At 41.2% G+C, this 19507-nt stretch overlaps 1 protein-coding gene across 7 annotated transcripts in view; it reads right to left on the reverse strand.

The window, feature by feature from the left end:
• Positions 1–264: 264 nt before the first annotated feature.
• Positions 265–19507, reverse strand: part of LOC108919309 (protein MTSS 1-like) — a 37113-nt gene continuing 17870 nt past the window's right edge. For 2 of the 7 annotated variants that reach the window (XM_018727211.2, XM_018727214.1), the window contains exons 4-14: positions 13355–13439; positions 12610–12701; positions 12392–12466; positions 8492–8649; positions 8101–8208; positions 7835–7932; positions 6960–7173; positions 4460–4690; positions 4143–4307; positions 3618–3801; positions 265–3430 (exon numbers count right to left, since the gene is read on the reverse strand). In XM_018727211.2, coding sequence (XP_018582727.1) covers positions 2913–3430; positions 3618–3801; positions 4143–4307; positions 4460–4690; positions 6960–7173; positions 7835–7932; positions 8101–8208; positions 8492–8649; positions 12392–12466; positions 12610–12701; positions 13355–13439 — 1928 coding nt within the window. In that variant the 3' untranslated portion in view covers positions 265–2912. The remainder of the gene's footprint in view (positions 3431–3617; positions 3802–4142; positions 4308–4459; positions 4691–6959; positions 7174–7834; positions 7933–8100; positions 8209–8491; positions 8650–12391; positions 12467–12609; positions 12702–13354; positions 13440–19507) is intronic. The other 5 variants (XM_018727217.2, XM_018727212.2, XM_018727213.2 and 2 more) reach the window with 5 other exon arrangements.

The following is a 19507-nucleotide window of genomic DNA, read 5'->3' on the forward strand; positions in this document are numbered from 1 at the left end:
TTTTTTCGATATTTCTAGGCTACGTGGTTTGTCTGTGAGGTGTTTTTTTTTTTTTTTCAAATTGTCGCAAATCTCCAAAAAAATTTCCAATATTTATTGCAAAAAAATCCGCGTATAAGTGGACCCGCGCAGTTCAGACCCGTGGTGTTCAAGGAAAGGGTCAACTGTAACAGCAATAAATAATAATAATAATAATAAGCATTTCCACTAGACGCCAGAATGACTTTGCCTGGAGGAAAAAAAGACACAGAAGAGAGAAAGGAGCCCGATAACTTTTCTTTAATATTAGCTGAAGCAATTTTTACATAAAAAACATAGACTTTATGGTCTACAGCTGATAAAGAACGACAGTATGTTTCACAATATATAAAACACTAGGCTTTCAAGTATTGATATGGTGGTCATGAAAAAATTAATAAAATTGTAAAATAAAAAAAAGCACCTGCAGAAATGTGCTTTTGTGCAGCAGCATTTTATTACAGGCTATATAAACAACTCTGCAAAGACAGGCTGGAACCACACAATTTCCGATTTATATTCAGACCATATAAACTACTTGATACTTCCAGATTTACAGGAAGACTAACCGATTTTAAGCTGCACCTGGGTTTCCCATTTCCACCAGTTTTCAGAGGGAAAGAGTAAGCTTGCGTAGGAAATTCTTAAAACAAGTTATTCTTGAGCATATTGTCTATGAGTAGCTTGTATACTTAATTCACATTTAACTGAGTGTGTCGATTGATTCAGTTGTCTAGGATGTGTTTTTTTGTCAAAAAAGATGGTTACATTTATTACAGGATATCAGATAGTAAATCTCAGTAATTGTGCCACTGAGGTAAAATGAATCTTTCAGAAAAAATATTTCTAAAATGAACTTGTGCTGATGTGCGGAGCAGCATCTCACCACAGTTTTGTATTGAACCTGGACAGCATGGCATGCAGTCAGTATGAATGTAACTGTTCCAATTACCCTACTTAATGAAGTATGAATATATCGATTCATGAATATCTGCTAATAATGGTTAATGTGCCTAATGAACATGAATTTGTTCCTGTAAAGCCATTTTCAGGCATTACTGTGTCCACAGGAACATGCAGAATGGGGTTGTTTTGGCAAATGTAGGACTTTTTCCAGGGTGCGTAGAGGTTGGTAAAGGTTATTATTAAACACGACGAACAGGATTTATTGTCTATGGTCATACAGCATAAGAAAACCCTGTTCTTAGCACAGGAAAATAATCCGTGCCTTAATATTTGCCAATATTTTAACTGGATGCAAATAAAATATCTAGCATGTCTAGGAGTGCAAGGCATGACTGAGGATCAGACCACACAGTTGCACTGATGCTTTTCAGTAGGTATTGGATCAGTGGTCCTGACCAGCACTGTACGAACAGAGCCTGCGTGATGCAATTTGTCAACAGCTTCTGTCCACTGACTTGTTTCGAGAGTCTTGTGTTATGTAAATAGAACAAGGAGACACATCCTTAAGTACACAAATATTACTATGCTATGTGGAAGTGAGATGCTTCAACATCTGTAGAGAAATTTATTCTATATTTCTGGCATTAGATTTAAGCGATGGTTTTGTTCCCAGTCACAATGAACTAAATGTCTAAAGTAGGTGATCCAGCTCAGCCTTTCTGCTAAAGCTTCCAGAGCCCAGCCCTAGTTTTGGAGAACCCCATTCAAATGCTTATATGATATTATAGCATGACTGGTTATTAAAGAATAAATATACTGTGGTGGGCAACAGTAACTGACAATGTAACACGACCACCGTTTCAATTACTTTCTAATACATATCTTTTCTGAACCGACAGTGGCTATGACTATTAGACCCTCGAATCAGATCAGTTATATTAAGGTTCTCCAAACCCAGGGCTGGAAAACCCTTACTACAATAAGTAAAGACAATCAGTATTCTCCCAGGTCTCTCCAATAAAAAAGGAAATGCTTCCTCCTTCATACGTAAATAATGAAAACCATATTTTTCACTTCATGTAACAGATTTGCAGTGCATGGAGAGTTCAATTATGTTGTGGTGAGTATTAAAAAAATGTCATATACCAAACAAGAGAAATCACATTTGTGTTTCCTGTTCAGTACTTATATATTTACAGATAGACAACGCCAATTTCAGTGCTCTAACTAGACCCAAATGTACTTTTGTTTAAATTTTAAATAACATTTATAAATTACATGTTTAGAATGAATACAAGAATATTTTTTATGCTGAACATTCAAGCCAAAGTTTACAGCGTGGAGTATATGTAAGGCTTACAACATGCAGCGTGATAAATCATTCAGTGACTAAAAACATTTTTAAACTTCGCAACCAAATGACAAAATAAACTATCTTTTGAGACATTTCTGCTTATTTGAAGCTGACCTTTATGCTCCTTCACATTCCCTCATTACCACCTAAAATGAGTTTTTAGTCAAGGCATGCACCTATTTCCAAAAGCAGGTATTAAACAGTGTTTACACACATATAGAAGTATAGTGCTCACTATTGACTGATGTGTTTACTCAGCATTGAATCCCTGTAATACTGAGTGCTATTTAACTGTGTTGGCCTGTGTGTGCTGGTGCAATCATATACACAAAAGTTTACGGAAAGACTTTCACACTTTGGTGTGAATTTTGTCCAGAAGTCACTATTCAGGAATATAATTTAACTCCATTGCGTATAATTATGTTCAATTGCTTCAAAACACTTGGCACTTGAAAAGCTACATATAAATGTTTTATAATGAAAATATTTAAACATTTTAGTCCCACACCCCAACATACCATTATTTCAGATCTTTGTAGAACAGGAGGGAAAAAAGACCTGTTCCTCTGTCAATAACTTGAACAGACATAACCTCACTGACCTATTCTACAAGCTTCTTGCCATAGCTTTGGCTTCATGCAATGCGTGGTGCCGACCTGTCGTTGGTCATTGTCTTCTTCAGCCTGACTCCCCTTCGAATGGTGAGCAGCATGTCCTCTCCATTAGTGTGGACAGAGTCACCCTCTTCCAGTGGAGTGTCAGGGCCCTCAGAGAGCTGTTCGTCCCACTGGGGGCTCTTGACAAAGGATTCTGGATTTGGTGGCACCACACCCCCTACTCCGAGGACATAGCCCCCTGGCAGGTCGGGCACTGTGGGTGTCCTCACTGGGACAACAGCTGTCTTGATGGGGATAGGTCCCCCTCCCCCAGGCACCCTCCTCACTGAGGGCTTGGTAGAGGGTGTGCGGCGGATTGTGGCCACGCCTGGAGTGACAATGACGGAACTTGCCGTGGACGCTGGCCGCTGGGCTTGGAGAACCCTGTGGAACAAGTGACCAAAGTCGCTGCCACGAGGGACGGTGGATGATTTCTCAAAGTCCTGCTGGTCATGTTCCTCATCCCCTCTGATACAGAAATAATCATAGTCTGAAACTGTGTTGGAGACAAACCAGAAAATCTGGTTAAAAACCAGTTGCTACTGAGAGATTGTGCTATAACTACTTTCAGATGTTTTTCTTGATGAAGTTTTCAGTGTACACTGAGCGTATGAATTATTACTATCCAACTGCCTAGTTTTAATTAATCTCTCCCACAAATTCATTAAGTGATAAATGTTTACCTGGCTCTGGTGTGACCAAACTCGGGGTATGGATGGCATCCTCAGAGCAGCAAGGCGTGGTACTCTGGGTGCTGTATCCGCTGGAGCCCTGCAGCGAGTCCCGGCTGGAGCACTGTGGGTCCAGAGGCAATCCTTGGGCCAAGGCTAAGGCTAGCTCCTCATGAGCCTCCATGTCTTCCACCTGCTAATGACAGCACACAACACTTGTACCACTGGCTAGACCTGTACGCACTGATAAACTTCTGTTTTTTTTCCTCTGTTTTGTACCATGCCAAGAAATTTTTTCTGAATGTTATTATGTGGAATACACTGGGGATTCATAAAGTTTTCTAAACTGTTTTCTGGTTACAAAGGTAAAAAAGAACTCATACGCAGGTATCAATCAATATCTTTTGTAGCAGCCATCCATGAAAAAGTGTTGCCTGTGTCAGCAGGTTTTTTGTGTGCATATGCATGTTTTGTCTGTCTGTGTGTATGCTTTGTGTATATTACGTGAGTGTCTGTGCGTTTGTGCACTCCCCTTACTTTATTGGTGCTAGAGATAGGGTTACTGCATGTAGCATTCCTGGAGGTTATGATGCCTTCGCTCTGGGGGACAGATACGTTGTTTCTGGCTTCCTGGTCATGATCCTTGCGTTTCTTCAGCGTGTTCGCCACAGGCTGGTCATAGGGCCCCGGCCTGGCCCAGTCCTGCAGAAAAATGTTTCAATAACCCCTCCATCACCAAAGACAACAAAAACTAGCTATCGTTACTTATATTAAAGCAACATGGAACAAGATGAAGTAAAAATGTAACAAACTCATAGCTGGGAAAACAGGGAAAAAAAATATGAATGACAAACCTTCCAGGTGGGGACCTTGGAAGAGGGGACCATGTCAGGCCCCAGCGTGCAGTAGGGTGAGTAGGCGGGGAGTAGGGCGGGGCAAGGCCGAGACCATGCCAATGAGGAGGTGGAGGAGGAGCAGGAAGAGGAACAGGATTGCGCTGGGAAATGTAGCAAGGGCTTTACAGTGCCCATCCCAGGCAGTTGTGGGGGATTGAAGGGGCCATACTGATTGCATCCGTTTGACAACTGAACATGAGCAGATGGAGAACACAAAAAAGAAACAAAAATGGGAACCTTCATAAATCATCTTTAAATAAGGTTTTAAAACAAAATAAGATTAAAAAAACGTTAAGGAGAAGACTAAACATCACAAAACAAAAATCATAACATAAATCATGAAGTATCTGGTGACATACTTAAATACGAACCCCCACATCACCAAGTTTCCTTGTATTGTGTAAAGAAAAAAGTCCGATGACTGATGCTCAAGTTCAGTGAAACACCCTGAGGGTAAATGAACATGTAAAGCAGACAGACAGAGAGGAGCATGTGCAAGCTGGCTGTGACAAAGACAAATATAGTACTGGAACAGGGTTGTTCAACTGTTAATAGCCATTGCTATTTATACCATTGTATGCTCAAAAAGGGAGTTAGCAAAGACAGCAATTTGAATCCAGCGATTTGTAGCCCACTATGGCAGTGGAACTGCATGTGCCAGAAATAAGAGCAGCAAGAGTGTAGGTAGGAAAGCAGAAGACAGAAAACTGAAGACTACTGACAAGGAAAAGAAAACAGACATTCACAAAATACAAGCGTGAACATAATCTGGTGACTCCAGCTGCTGTCAACATGCAGCTAGTGTTGAGCATGACGCAGATTATATGGTCAATTCCCGAGTGGCTACTTTTACAGGCTACATCAGAGGCTTTATTAATGCATCCGTGAGAATCCTTGGTGGAACGTGAACAGAAAATATACAGCAGTAACCTATGAAAACTATTATAATTAAGCTATCAGACAGAAGACTTGACTTTGTGACAAGTCACAAGAGAACATTGCTGTGGTGACAGAGAACACATATATATACTCAGTGCTCCGATTATGGGGTAAATTTGTTCTGTAAGGTCAACTCATTAAACAAATTCTCATTGTGAGGATGTCAAATCAACTATATCAACAAATATTCACAACTTTTTTGTGGGAGAGGAATAGATTCCAGACAAAAAAATAATTCCAAAAACTCAAATAAATTGTATTTTTATTCATTATAATAACGACATCAACAGCATTTTTAATACCGATAAAAAATGAGCTTCTCGTGTTTTTCTAATCTTCTAATGTTATAATTTTATTAATACAATCATTATCAATAATGGATTGGTTGGAAGCCTCCCTTGCATAGCACTGGGTGTGAGACAAGGTAAACATACGAAGGATAGGGAAATTTTAATGATTTGGGTTGGGTGTGTTTAGGGTACAAAGAAATTAAGCTCCCATGAACACTGCCTATGTCACTCTATAAAACACTTTGACACCGTCATTGGAGGGGCTGTGCAGCATTACTGAAAAATGTCTGACAATAGGTCTTCATTTTTCCAAGACATTAAGGCTCCAATTAGACAACTGTAAGGCTATTCAAGTTATTAAATCTTTTCATATTACTGCGGTGCACGTGGGCAGCTTCCCCGGCAGTATCACGGACAAGAACACCAGAGAGATCATGTCTTCCCAGAGAGAATCCATTTCCCAGACGTTCCCCGTATCAACTCCCTCACTGCTATCCTTCATCAGTCAGCATTTCCGTAAATACTATGAATAAAATAAATTCTCCAGATGCTCTAATCTGTCCTCAGTCCTACTCACAAAGACCAGCACCTCAGTGATTTAAGTGACTGCGTTCACAGTTAGATGTTGATTAATATGAAGACTCAAAGGACCCACGTTCAAATTCCACTCCTGCTCTAGCAGCCTTTAGCAAGGTACTTACCATGAATTACCCTGCTGGAAAATATTGGAAAATAACCATAAGAAGCTTAACATGAAGTTGCTCTGGATAAAAGCATTAGCTAAATGAATAAATAACAGGAGCGAATCTGCTCTTGTTTCATAAGACTGACATTAAAAAATGATTGACTAGTTGAGATTGTCAGTAATGAATAGTTAAAAGAAATTGTGTCAATTATATATTCCAATAAGTGTTTATTCCACCTTTACTTTGTTGACGGTGTGACAACCAAGGATTGAAGTTGTGTTGAGTAAGGTACACAGGATTTGCCGCACAAAACACACAAGAGTAAGATTAAAATTTCAGAGTAACGGGAAAATGGTGTTTTACTAAATTATAACCCCAATGTATGAAATAGAGTTAATTTTCACATGCTGTTTTAGCGATTTTTCATTGTATGCGATGTTATGATGTGAGGGATGGCTGTATTAACTACAGTATGTACAAAATGTCATTGATCGCTGTAAGACTAAAAGATTTTACTGAGCTGAGGGGGGTTGGCTCCTTTACCTGTGCTGTGATCTCAAGAGGCATTGGTGAGGGGGATTTGGACTGGAAAGCATCCTGAGAGATGAAGCCCGAATCGTGGGAGGAGACACTGGACAGACGTCCGGTGGGCTGCGGGGGTAGCGTGCAGCTGCGGTAGCGGCAGTGTGAGGAGGGGGAACGTGAGCGTGAACCACTGGACCGCGAGTCACTGCTGTGCACACTGTTCAGGCTACTGCTGGAGAAAAAGCAGGGTAGAGGGGAATAATGTGATATGTGGTGAGGGTGGAGCATAATAGGCAGAGGAAAAAATGCATTGAGTTGAGAGCAGGGCAAGAGCAAAGAAGCAGAGCAAGATGTGGGGTGGGGTATGGGACAGGGGGTACAGTAAAAGGAGAGCTTATTTGCACCCATCACACAAAGCCTGGGGAAACTTTAAGCTCTAACCAGTCAGTTAGCACAAGCAAGCTGTCTCCAAGCCACTTACATGGTTTAATACCAGTCATTGTGAAACCCAGTACACTAATTTCCTGAGGTCTGTTAGGTGTCTATTCAGTCCACATGACACATTACAAAGAGTTGCTTGCATCACACTGAGATTGTACCAATCCACAGAAATCTAATACATTTCACTGTGCTGCTTTCAATGCTAATCTAACACTTTCCCCTTGAAAGTCAAGTATTTTCAGGGTACTTTGTGTTATGTTTTTATTGCTTAAATAATTTTCGGCATTATAAAAATGAATTAATATTTTTTTTTTCTGTTTTTGTCTAACAAAGAAATATTTCATGTCTTTTCAAAAACAGATTTTCAACATTTCTTTGTAACATGTATTTTCTGCCACCATGTGGCGCAAAGTGACAAAACAACACAATAATCGCACTGCGGGTTTGCCTACCTGCACATACTGGATTTCCGGGATGCATTTGTGCTGGGAGATGATGGAGGCGTCTGGTAAGACCAGTTGTAGTCTGAGCCTTTCAAGTCAAGGATAACCTGCGGTAGAGAGTTATATGTATTCAGCTAAGGAAGGAGTGTTCCACAAACCTGTCTGTTCATCTTTATTCTACCTGCTTGGCAAAAATAGATCACTTATATGAAAGCAATCATGGAATGCTCTCTTCAGAAGAGTTCAGCTCAGCTGGTGTCTGACTGCTCCATCACCTGCTCACTGGCTGGTGGCAACTTATGAGGGTCCATAGTCAAAGCCTTCAGGTCATCTGCAATGGTCTGCAGGTGGGTGATCTCCCCCAGCATTGAGATTTCTTCATCCTTCAATGCAAGGAGAAGACACACCTAAGCAACATCACCATCAACATACAAATTGCACATGTACGTCACTATGACCGTTAGTCATAATTTGCAAAATGGCACACAGTATAGACTCTGCTAGTATTTCAAGAGATCTGGGAACCAACGTGAATGAGAAATAACATAATGCTGAAAGCAAGTCATAAAGAACATAGTTTTGTATATCCAGCTTCCTGAAAACACCCAACAGTTTGATACCAGTTCAGTGTGACATGTTGTATTATGGGAGGGCATGTGGACCCACCACGACGGGCCGGAGCATGGACACAAAGGTGCAGAAGCGCCCTCTCTCCTCGATGAGTGCCCTCCGAAGTGCCTGCTTTTCCGTTTCCTCCAGCAGTATGTACTTGTCACTTACGTCCTGCAGGGCGTTATCCAGTCTTGGCTGAAGGTCCCCCTTTCCTGCAGGAGAGCACAGCTTTACCATAATTGCATGCATGCTTGCCCCCACTGACACTCTGCTATCTGAGATTTGCATTGCTCTGTGTCTCACCATTACAGAGGTCAAGGTACTGCAACATGTAGAGGCCATACCCTGTTCTGAGGGTCATACTTACCCGTGTGACCCTCTGAAAGTCTCTGCTCACAGCCAGGTCTCACAAGCTTCCCCAATACTCACTAGCCTTAGATAAGCTACATATACATGTGCCAAAGCCACATCCACCTCATGATGCCAGTCACTCTTCATACACAAACATACACACACTGAGTTGGGCTACAGAACTGGTTTGTATTCAAACAGGGCTGCACGCTAACAGAGTTTCTGTGGAAAAGTTCAGTCGGCGGCCGTGCGCCTTTGGCCTAAGGCTGTGTACACAGAACCAGAAGGTTGTTGTTCTCGTGACTGTGCTTTCATAACCTGTAAAGCAGAGTCAGGTTTACATCTTGCATATGAAGATTCATAATATGTCAGGGCCACACAAAGCATATTTTTCCACTCTTAGATGTTACTTTTGATCTGTATTTTTTGTTTTGGCATTCCAGCTAAATCATTTAAACACTATAATTACTTTCATGTCAGTTCTATTATAAATGAATAACATAATCAAAAGAGATCAAATAACTAATCACATAGAGGTGAAATGGGGGTTAATCGAAGAATAATGTGCTGTAATCCAAGAAGAGCTTCCAGAATAACAATGCAAAAGTTTTGAGTTTCCTGAGCTGCCCAGCCTAGGGTGTTTGCAAGGGAGTACTGCAATGGTACGTCTATCCCTGGCCACAATATGGTTTGGTCTCCAGCAGTATTTGCCAGGGGCAGAGAGATGACATTTCAGTCTAATAACACATGATGTTTAGATTTTCTACTTTCAAAACAACCAACTGTGAGGCTATTCAACTGATCAGCAATCACTGGTCTCTATCAGAAACTGCACTGATGACATCTAATAGTTACTAATCACAAGTCACCGAAAAGTCTTCTGCAAAAGCGGAGATATGAATGGTTACTTAGAGGTGAGTTTTAAGTTCCAAATAAAAACCCATTTTAGAAATAAAGACATATACCAGTCTCATAAAGATTTGTGATTTATATTGTTAAATTATTTAACATAATTAAATAATTATGAAATACATAAATAAAAAGTTACTTTTACCCCCAAAAATGATGACAAATACTGAATAAAAAAAAGACTAGACAAAACAAATGCCAAACATCAGAGTTCAAATCTCCACATCAGCCAGGATGGCGTGGCTCTGAAAAGCATCTGCTACACTTCTGCAGGAGCATCCTGAGATTCTTCCATGAGGAAATCCTCTAATTCTCCTCAGACTTCTTTTAAACTTAGAATGTAGGATTCTTTCAAGGCAGACATCCGTACAGTGAGTCATCTGAAGGGTCAGCGCAAGCTTCTGTTATAGCCATTTAGGAAATAGCATTGCTGAGCCTTAAGATGCAGGATCACCCAAAAGTACACTCTACTAAGCATTGGACAACTAGATGTCAAATCAGTTATTTCTGAAAAACTAATAAGAACTTAATACATTTATCTGATGCATTTCTCCAAAGCGACTTACAATGTTAAGGTTAGCGTTATCACAAGGTTACAATTCTTCATTCATTTATATAGCTGGGCAATTTAACTGGAGCAATTTAGGGTAGAGACTTTGCTCAAGGGTACTACAGCCAGAGGCAGGGATCAAAACTGCCGCCTTTGGATCTAAAGGCTGTAGCTCTAACCACTACACTACCAGCTGTCCCCTCATACAAACAATAGATTAACTCAGCCATGTGATACTTTATTTGTGCTTCTCATCCAGCTATGCTTGTAATCAGGTTTTTGTTGGAATGAGCACTCTAACAAGACACATGCACTGACACCCCATTAAAGCAGCAACACTTATGCATTGTGGGGAATAGGCATTTTTGTAGAATTTACATGATTTGTGAGCAAAGAGAACACTGACAGGACAATAGTCACAGATGCCTGAATATATTCAGGTCAGGGCTAAAATGTGGAGTCAAAGTTAGTTTTTTGAACTGAGAGTGAGCAGCTGGTGAATAGAATAGGAGCCTATCTTGAGGAACCACTCTCATTGGCCCATGATGGAGCTGCCGTAGAAAACACCAGGAGCCAAAAGACGTGACTGCATGGTGGCAAGAGAACGAAAAGATAACGGATTGTCACTGACTTCCAGTAAAACAGAGGTGGTCACACCCCACTCCACACCAACGTGCGGAAATAGAAGCTTCAGACTCCTGGGCATCCAGCTCTCAGGCTCCTGCTCATGGACTCTCAAAACCAGTAGTGTCTTCAAGAAGGCACAACAGAGATTGTTCTTCCTCTGGAGGCTAAAGAGTTTCGGGGTGGGGAAAAACACCCTGGTGAACTTCGAGCACTGCATCACTGAGTGTCTTGACACGATGCATCATGGTGTGGTTTGTACCATGACTGCCCAAGACCTGAAACTACTCAAAGGACTATCACCACTGCAGCAAAAATCAGCCATCTAACTCATGCACTCTTCTACCCTCTGGTAATACTGGAGTATCACTACACAAACCCCACACTTCAGAGACAGCTTCTTCACACAGGCCACCAGACCACTGAACCACCAGCGAGCCCCCCCGCACCCCACTCACATCAAACTGTGTATCCATTGAGATGTTACTGCCAAACTGCAATGCGAGGACATTTTCTACTGTGAACTTGCATACTGTCATCTTTCACAACTGTACGAGTTACCTGAATGTAAATATCCATTCCCTGTATTACATCCCCCAGTACTGTGAATTGTACTATTTTATTGTTTTGTCTTCTAGACTGTTTTGCTTCTTCTTGTTTCTTGTTGTGTATATCATACATATACATTATACATAATGTACAAGGTATGTTACTGTAGGAAGAGAGACATGTACACAAGAATTTTACTGTATCGGTTGAGTACACATGACAATAAAGACTGCTTTCTACTCCAGTAAATTAATACACCCATAGCTCACTTAATGGGGTTAATATATTTTGTGACATCATCTCATCACACGAATTCATATTCAGAGGGCTGAATTACCACCATTTCTTATGGAAAAAAGGTAATTGGTTCCCAGACAAAAAAATAAGTAATCTATAATAAATTACAATACCAAAACAAAAAGTATTTTCATGCCAACATCAACACCTTTACGTGTACTTCCCCAAACTTGCAGTGGACAAGCACTTAATAATAATGAATGATTGAAAACAACATTAAAGGACAAGCAAGAAACAGTTTTTGTTACAAATAACATATATTGGTACTATCACTGCATAAAAATACCTTTCATTTTGGAAATTTCCTTTAGGTGACTTTTTTGATCCAGAAACCCATTATACAGATTTTTTTTTTTTTTTTTTTAAAAACCATTTCCATTAGAAATTATGGCAATGTGATTCCTTGACAACAGGAATTTGCCTTTCTGGATACTTTCATGCAACAAATCAACCCTGTTATGGGAGGAATGGGTTACAAAACTGTATAAATGGAGAAACTATAATAAGCTTTAAATGCTGCCAGCTCAGCAGGGAAGTGTAGTTTGGTGTAAATAGTTACTTATAAACCCACTTAGATCAATTACGTAATTGGTGAAGTCCAGTCACAGCCAGTGGTCACAGCCATGTAGATGGACTACAGTGTGTTCATTCACAAGGTCTTGGTGCCAGATTACCTTTCTTTGCCTTTTTCTGAAGTTTCAGTGTATCCAAGGATCGCTTCTTGATCTCCTGTCTTGCTTTTTTGTAATCTATAGAAGAAAAATGTCATGTTATAGATTTTCTGAAAACTGTTCTTTTGCTAAAGGGAATGTCAGCATGAAATACCCATTGACTCTCTGTATCCCCGTCTCTATATTTATATCTGCCTCTCCTCTAATTGAAACACACTGACCCTTTGCATGGTCCTTGTCCAAAGTATTCACCCCCTTCTTCCACTCCTCCATCTGTTCTTGCAGGGGGTTGATCAAACTATCGATAAAAACCCTTCAGAAGAGAATTAAATGCAGAGGGGTTAAAAAAAAAAAAAAAAAAAAAAAAAGCAAATAATAGAATATACAAATGAATCAATGCAGGTTCAATGATTTATAGATGTGCTAGACACAGACGTGTACTTTGGTGGTAAATGCTACTGTATTATTTTAGGTAAAAGAACTTTTGGAGAAAACGTGATACAACGAGATGTTCCTGTGGGACTGAGATAATCATTATGTTTTAGCCCACAGCAATATTAATAAATGCTTGAACTTAAGTCATACTTAACTTCAGATTTATTATGGCCACTAGTGGTAAACTCTGTTTGTGCTCAGGCTGCTGAACCTCTTGATTTAATAAGAATTCCTATGAGTTACAACATAGCAGAAAACACAGAAATCCCTTACAAAACAGGAGGGAATCACCCATCCTTGGTAAACTGAGACTTTTGTCCAAGTAGACTCAAATCATCCAAGTGCAACAGTTCATTTGTTGCCTTCTTCAAAACAAAGTCCTAATTTGGATTTATAAATAGTAATTTGAAAATAAACATAAAGGCAAAATTTCACAAACAGAATTTTCCAGATTCTGCTGTATGCATGTATAACATTACTGATGAGAGGAGAATCTCAGGTTTGATGAGGGAAGGTTAGACGTGAACTCACGAAGACAGCTGCCGCAGCCGGGCCTCGATGCTCCTGTGACGCATGCACATCCTGGTGAGCGCGGAGCCAATGTCTCTGGTGCCCCCTAAAACAAGAGAGCGCTGACATTATTCTGTCTCACGCACATACACAAACACACACGCACACAAAGTTGTCTCTGGACACAGGAGCAGCAAGCATCTACTATCTTAATGTGAGGCTTTGGTGTGGACAAAACAAAACTTATGACCTCATCTCCCAGACGGGGGAAAAAAAATGGCACAGGGAAGTATGGGGGGGTGCTGAAGTGCCAAAACATATTTCAAAAATTCTTTCAGTGATAGCTCTACAAAGACCCTGGTCCTCCCTGAGGTACAATCCACTGTTCCCATCCTAATTCTCTCTAGCAGCTGTACAAACCTCAGCTGAATATCCAGTCATATTATCCCCGTGACAGAGACCCCCTTCCTGGGTCATTGTTCTCCTGCAAACACTTACACTCCTCAGTGGGACGGTCCCATTTCACCAAACTGCCTGGCTGCTCCATGGGGCTACTGACATTCTGTTGTAGTCCTGAAGCAGAGGTTCTTTCTCATACTGACAAAAGCATCCATGGTATGAATAGGGATGTGCGAAGGTCCTTGTCTTACTGCGTCAAGCTCAGTGGAAGTGTGGACAAACTCATGCAGGTCAGGTGCAGCAAATGAGCAAAATTCGAAAACACAGTAAGTCACCACTAAGGGACAGGCCACGGGACTCCACATCGTCACTGGCCGTAACAACGCAAGCAGCAATATCGTCAATTGCTTATGTTAGTTCACTTTAAACTGAGCAACATTTAATTTTATTGTCAAAAAAGAACTACACTGTATGGATTGAGAGAGCAGAGTCAGTCTGTGCTTTGTCCCAAAAATTCACAGTAAAGCTAACACACTCTGCTTTTCTGGAGAGACATGTCCACTGAGAGGGAAAAAAAAAAAAAAAAAGGAGTATTCTGTTCTCCAACAGTCACCTCTTTCTTGGTTATCCAACAACTATAAAAACAGCTCTGTATATGAACATCCCTTCCTATTCTGTTAACTTTGGCATTGATTATGTTCTGCATAATCCAAAGGGGTCAGGGCTGGTGTGGTAAACCACAGACTTCACTTTTAGAAGGCTACTGAAATAAAAGTAAAACGTTGTGGCAGTTAAAGCTGAACTCTGTCTGACTGCTAAATTCTGGCCTGGGCTACAGCGGGCAAATAAAGGGACTTTACATTTCAATAACTGGTATGGCGCTGCGGTGAAAACCAACTATTAATCTACAGCAACATCATTTTTTCTGGAGCCTCGGCAGGGAAGGCAAACGCAGTTTTTAGCCTTTCTGCTTCTTCTCTTATTGAACATTCAGTCTCACCTGTATTTCACCCACCTCTTCTTTTCTTTTGCTTCTCCTCTTTATACACTTTCTCATTTATAGTCCAAGTCTCTTCTAATCCCAGCATTTGAAGGCTTTAAGACTAATCTGGTCCACAAGTGGTTTTTGAGAAGTGGGCTTTTGAGGGGTACTGCAACCAGGAACAGCCCTTCTTATGGACTTGATTGGGGTTTCTTGCTGCTCTTCTGATGCTATTTCAATATTGGGTCTGTGCTCAATTAGGTTCATTGTGACATCTGGTTCTGATGAAAGTGAACTAGCTTGAGACAAAAGTGAGCGTGAACTTTTTATCAAAAAACAAGTCGACAGGAATCATTTTTATCAGCTCTATGAAAAGAAAGGAAACTGGATCTGCACTTACATTTCCATTCATTTATTTAGCAGACCCTTTTCTCCAAAGAGACTTCCAGTGAACTCTATGTAATCAGCCCACGCACCTTATTTACCACGGTGACTTACACTGCTAGATACACTACTTACAATGGGTCACTCATCCATACATCAGTGGAACACACTCTCTCTCTCTGTCTGTCACTCAAACACCATGGGTGAACCTGAACGGCATGTCTTTGGACTGTAGAAGGAAACCAGAGCACCCGGAGGAAACCCACACAGACACAGGGAGAACATGCAAACTCCACACAGACTGAGCGGGAATCAAACCCACATTCTCTCGCACCACCCAAGTGTTGATACAGGAACGCTACTCGCTGTGAGCTGTGCCACCTACTTCAATCAAAACATTTTATGAAGGTGAACTACTGTATGTGGAGAGAAAAAAAAAAAAAAAAAAAAAAAGTGTGACATGCACTTATTTTCATCTTTAGAAAAATACATAGAATTCACCCCAATGTATTTTATTCTGTAAAATGACTAGGATGCTACTGAGGTAGCTTGCACTGAAACATTGCTACTATATGTAAATTCTGTAGATATTTACCAATCAACTGATAAAATTTTATTTCATATTGGATTAACATTTTTACAGATATGATAATGAAATCCAGTAAACTGTGCAGAAAAAAGGTAAATCACTAAAGGTGAACGATAAAGCCTTACATCACAAATCTAACATTAAAATTTTAGTTCTCAGTCCAAAGCTCCTTTTGACTTCATGATTATGTTTTCATGGTCTGAAGAAAAGTCAGTCTCAAAGGCATGAAGAGAAGGTTACATGTATCTGTCAGCACTACCTGTTCCATTCTGTGCCATTCTAAGCTGAATTAACTCTGTGGTTGTTTACTCCTCTCAACTTCATACTTGGCAGCCCCAATACCCAGGCTGACACTCTGACCTTGACTTTTACTTTAGGTGCTGCAAATTCACTAGTCTTAGCAAAGTGGGATCTTGCAAAGAAGCAGAACAGGAGTATGGAGCAGGAGCGCTTCAGTGAGCAACAATGCTTACTTGTTTCTATGGCAACAGCTTTCTCATTATCACACTAACAGCTACATTAAAGTCTTTGCTTTTCCTCCCCTAAGCACCTCTCAAGCTCACAAAAGGCTGCTCTTCATTTTAAGCTATTATTTGGAAGGAAACATTCTCAGTTGTGCGCTGTACTACCCTTGGCAGCAAAATTGCTGGTGAGAGTTGCAGATAAAACAAAAGATTGGACAAACCAAGGAGTTCCTAAACACATTAAACATTAAGACTGTAGTTCCACGCTTCACTGTTTCCCCACTCACAAACACTCTTTGTTTTCCTGCTGTCTCCTATCTAAAGATGTCTCTCAAGTGAAAGACTTAAACCCACTGACCCCCAATCAAACCTATAAATATCCCTGGCACTGCAGGTTGTTTGCCTGGATCCCTCTTGAAGGGTTGATTTATGGGGAGTGCACACTTTAAATAGCTGTGATGGAAGTGTCTAGGAGCAGTCTCTCCCTCTCCCCCCACCCCTCATCATTCTGCACGGTGTTGGAAGCCTCCGAGCAAGATGGCAAAGGCGATGAAAGCAGGAAACTTCATAATCGACACCTGATCTGGACCCATCCTTGGGTTTAAGGACTCTGTATTCATTTTCTAGCTAGCTTTTCCATGCTGTAATCTTTCCAGAGCTATCACTAGGAAGGAAAGAACTCCACTTTTAGTAGGTGCTGTCTTGCAAGGAATTCAGGTGCACACACTGACGGATGAGTTCATGGGCTAACTGCAGCACAGGAAGGGATATATCTAATTTTAAGACTAGATTTTTAGTGAACAGTTCCAAATTAAACTGAAAAGGGAGGCACAAGTCAGTCTGAACCTTAATTCTTCAAGAACAAGAGACTTGTGGGTAATGAGTAAAGTCACACTGCCCACCAATAGTACCAGTATACAGGCTCATTAAGCCAATGTCACTCTGACATTGAAGGAGAAATTTAACATTTGTTTTCATAACTCAAAAGAAACATATGGTTCTGGTGTCCTTTGTACATGTGAACGGCTTGATTGTAGCTTGTAGTAGGGAGTGGGAGCAGGAGGGGCAGCAAGTACTACAGTGGTTAGAGCTGCTTCCTTTCGACTCACAGGTCACAGATTTGAATCCCACCTCCAGCTGTAGTACCCTTTGAGCAAGGTAATTACCCTGAAATTACTTCAGTAAAATTACCCAGCTGTATAAATGGGTAAATAATTCCAGGTACCTTACCACTGTAAGTTGCTTCTGAGAAACATGTAAGCCAAATGTAAATAGTATATGAATTAAACATGGTAAATAAAAATGTTAAAATCCATTCTGAACACCCAATCACCCCCAATTTGCTGCCCTGTCACACAAAACTTACTGCAGAAAGAGTGATTTTTAAAGTCTAATGCACAACTCTCAGTAACTATCAGTCTGGTAATGCACATCTGTGAGCTACATCATTGGATGTCTGATCACCACCAACTCAACCGCTCCAAAACAAAGATCCTTCACCTCTCAGCTGGCTCGTCTTCCTGTCATGATCTCTTGATCAAACTGGACAACTCACTCATTTTACCTACCTCCTCAGCTAAGAGTCTGGGAGTGATGACTGACTCAAGTCTTTCTTTCAATCTAGACCTGCAGATACTGTACGTCCTGCATAACATCCGCAGGATCCGCCCTTACCTCACAACAGACTCTGCCCAACTACTTGTCCAGGCAATGGTGACATCCCATCTGGATACTGCAACTTTCTACTGTCTGGCCTTCGTGCTACTGCCATCAAACCTCTACAGCTGATAAAGAACGCTGCTGCACGAGTTGTGTTTGACTTTCCAAAACACTCCCATGTATCTCCTCTACTCGTTTCTCTGCACTGGCTTCCTGTAGCTGCCCGGATCAAATTCAAGACCCTGGTTATGGCCTACAAATGCATCAATGTAAATAGCTTGGAGCAGTTCTAAGACATGATCATTTGCTACATGTCAACCAGACTGCCACGCTCCTCCACACCTGCCCATTTGGTGGTCTCCTGCATGAAAGGTAAAGCATGGAGGTTCTTGGTTTTGGCTCCATTGTGGTGGAACAACATCCCTCTCTCACTCAGAACTGCTGAATCTTTATCCACATTTAAAAAATGTCTTAAAACTCACCTCTTCTAGACTCACTTTGCCTATGACTTCTTAAGTTCATTTAAGGTATAAATGCTCATGATCATAGTCAGATCAGTTCTTTACTCAGGTACTCCTGGAATGTAACGTAAATGTTTATATGCATCTCAAAAAAAAAAAAAACTCCCGGAAGGTGATTAGGAATCATCAATACTCTGGTAAAGTTTTATGCAGCTACTTGTGTGATAAACATTGGTGCATATGGTGAAGGAAACTAACTGTACTTAAGAGTTACACATTTGCAGCTATGTCTCTTTCTCCTAAGGTAATGCACAAATTGTATTTTCTATGAGATGTACGTCACTTTGAAGGGGGTGCGGTGGCGCAGTGGGTTGGACCACGGTCCTGCTGTCCGGTGGGTCTGGGGTTTGAGTCTCGCTTGGGGTGCCTTGCGACGGATTGGCGTCCCGTCCTGGGTGTGTCCCCTCCCCCTCTGGCCTTACGCCCTGTGTTGCCGGGTAGGCTCCGGTTCCCCGTGACCCCGTATGGGACGAGCGGTTCTGAAAATGTGTGTGTGTGGGTGTACGTCACTTTGGATAAAAGCCTCTGGAAAATGAATTAAATGTAAATGAAATGTACATCGTTGTGATTTTGTGTTGCGTGGAGGTTCCCTTACATCATTTCCAAAGGTTTAGGTAACTGAAATGACTTTTTGGGGTGAAAAATGCATCCTTAACCAAAGCTGATCTGGAAGAGAAGACCTGGATGATGTTCATGGAACATGCTAGACACAGAGAAGAACCTGTCACTGCTGCCATTCCACAGCAAGCAAGTGAGCAGGGGAACTAAGTAATGGTGACAATCAAGGTCGGGGTCACAGATTCTGAATTGCCTGATGGTGAGATTGAAGAGTCGCAGCAACCTGTTTTAATCCTTCAAAACCTCTAAACTCTTCACCAACCAGAGTCGTACAGAGGTTTGTGAGCAGTTTAAATAGATATAGGTGGGTGTGTGTGTGTATATATATATATTAAAAAGCCATATTAAAGAATACCATATGAACCATAGGGCAGGCTGGAAATCTGGGCACTCATAAGCACGCACACACACACACACACACACACACACACACACACACACACACACACACACACACACCACACAGTCTACAACCGCTTGTCCCGCGAGGGGTCACGGCAAGCTGGAGCGTAACCTGGCAACACAGGGTGCAAGGCTAAAGGGGGAGGGGCCACATCC

Source organism: Scleropages formosus, chromosome 23 (assembly GCF_900964775.1).
Source record: "Scleropages formosus chromosome 23, fSclFor1.1, whole genome shotgun sequence".
Taxonomy (NCBI): Eukaryota; Metazoa; Chordata; class Actinopteri; order Osteoglossiformes; family Osteoglossidae; genus Scleropages; species Scleropages formosus.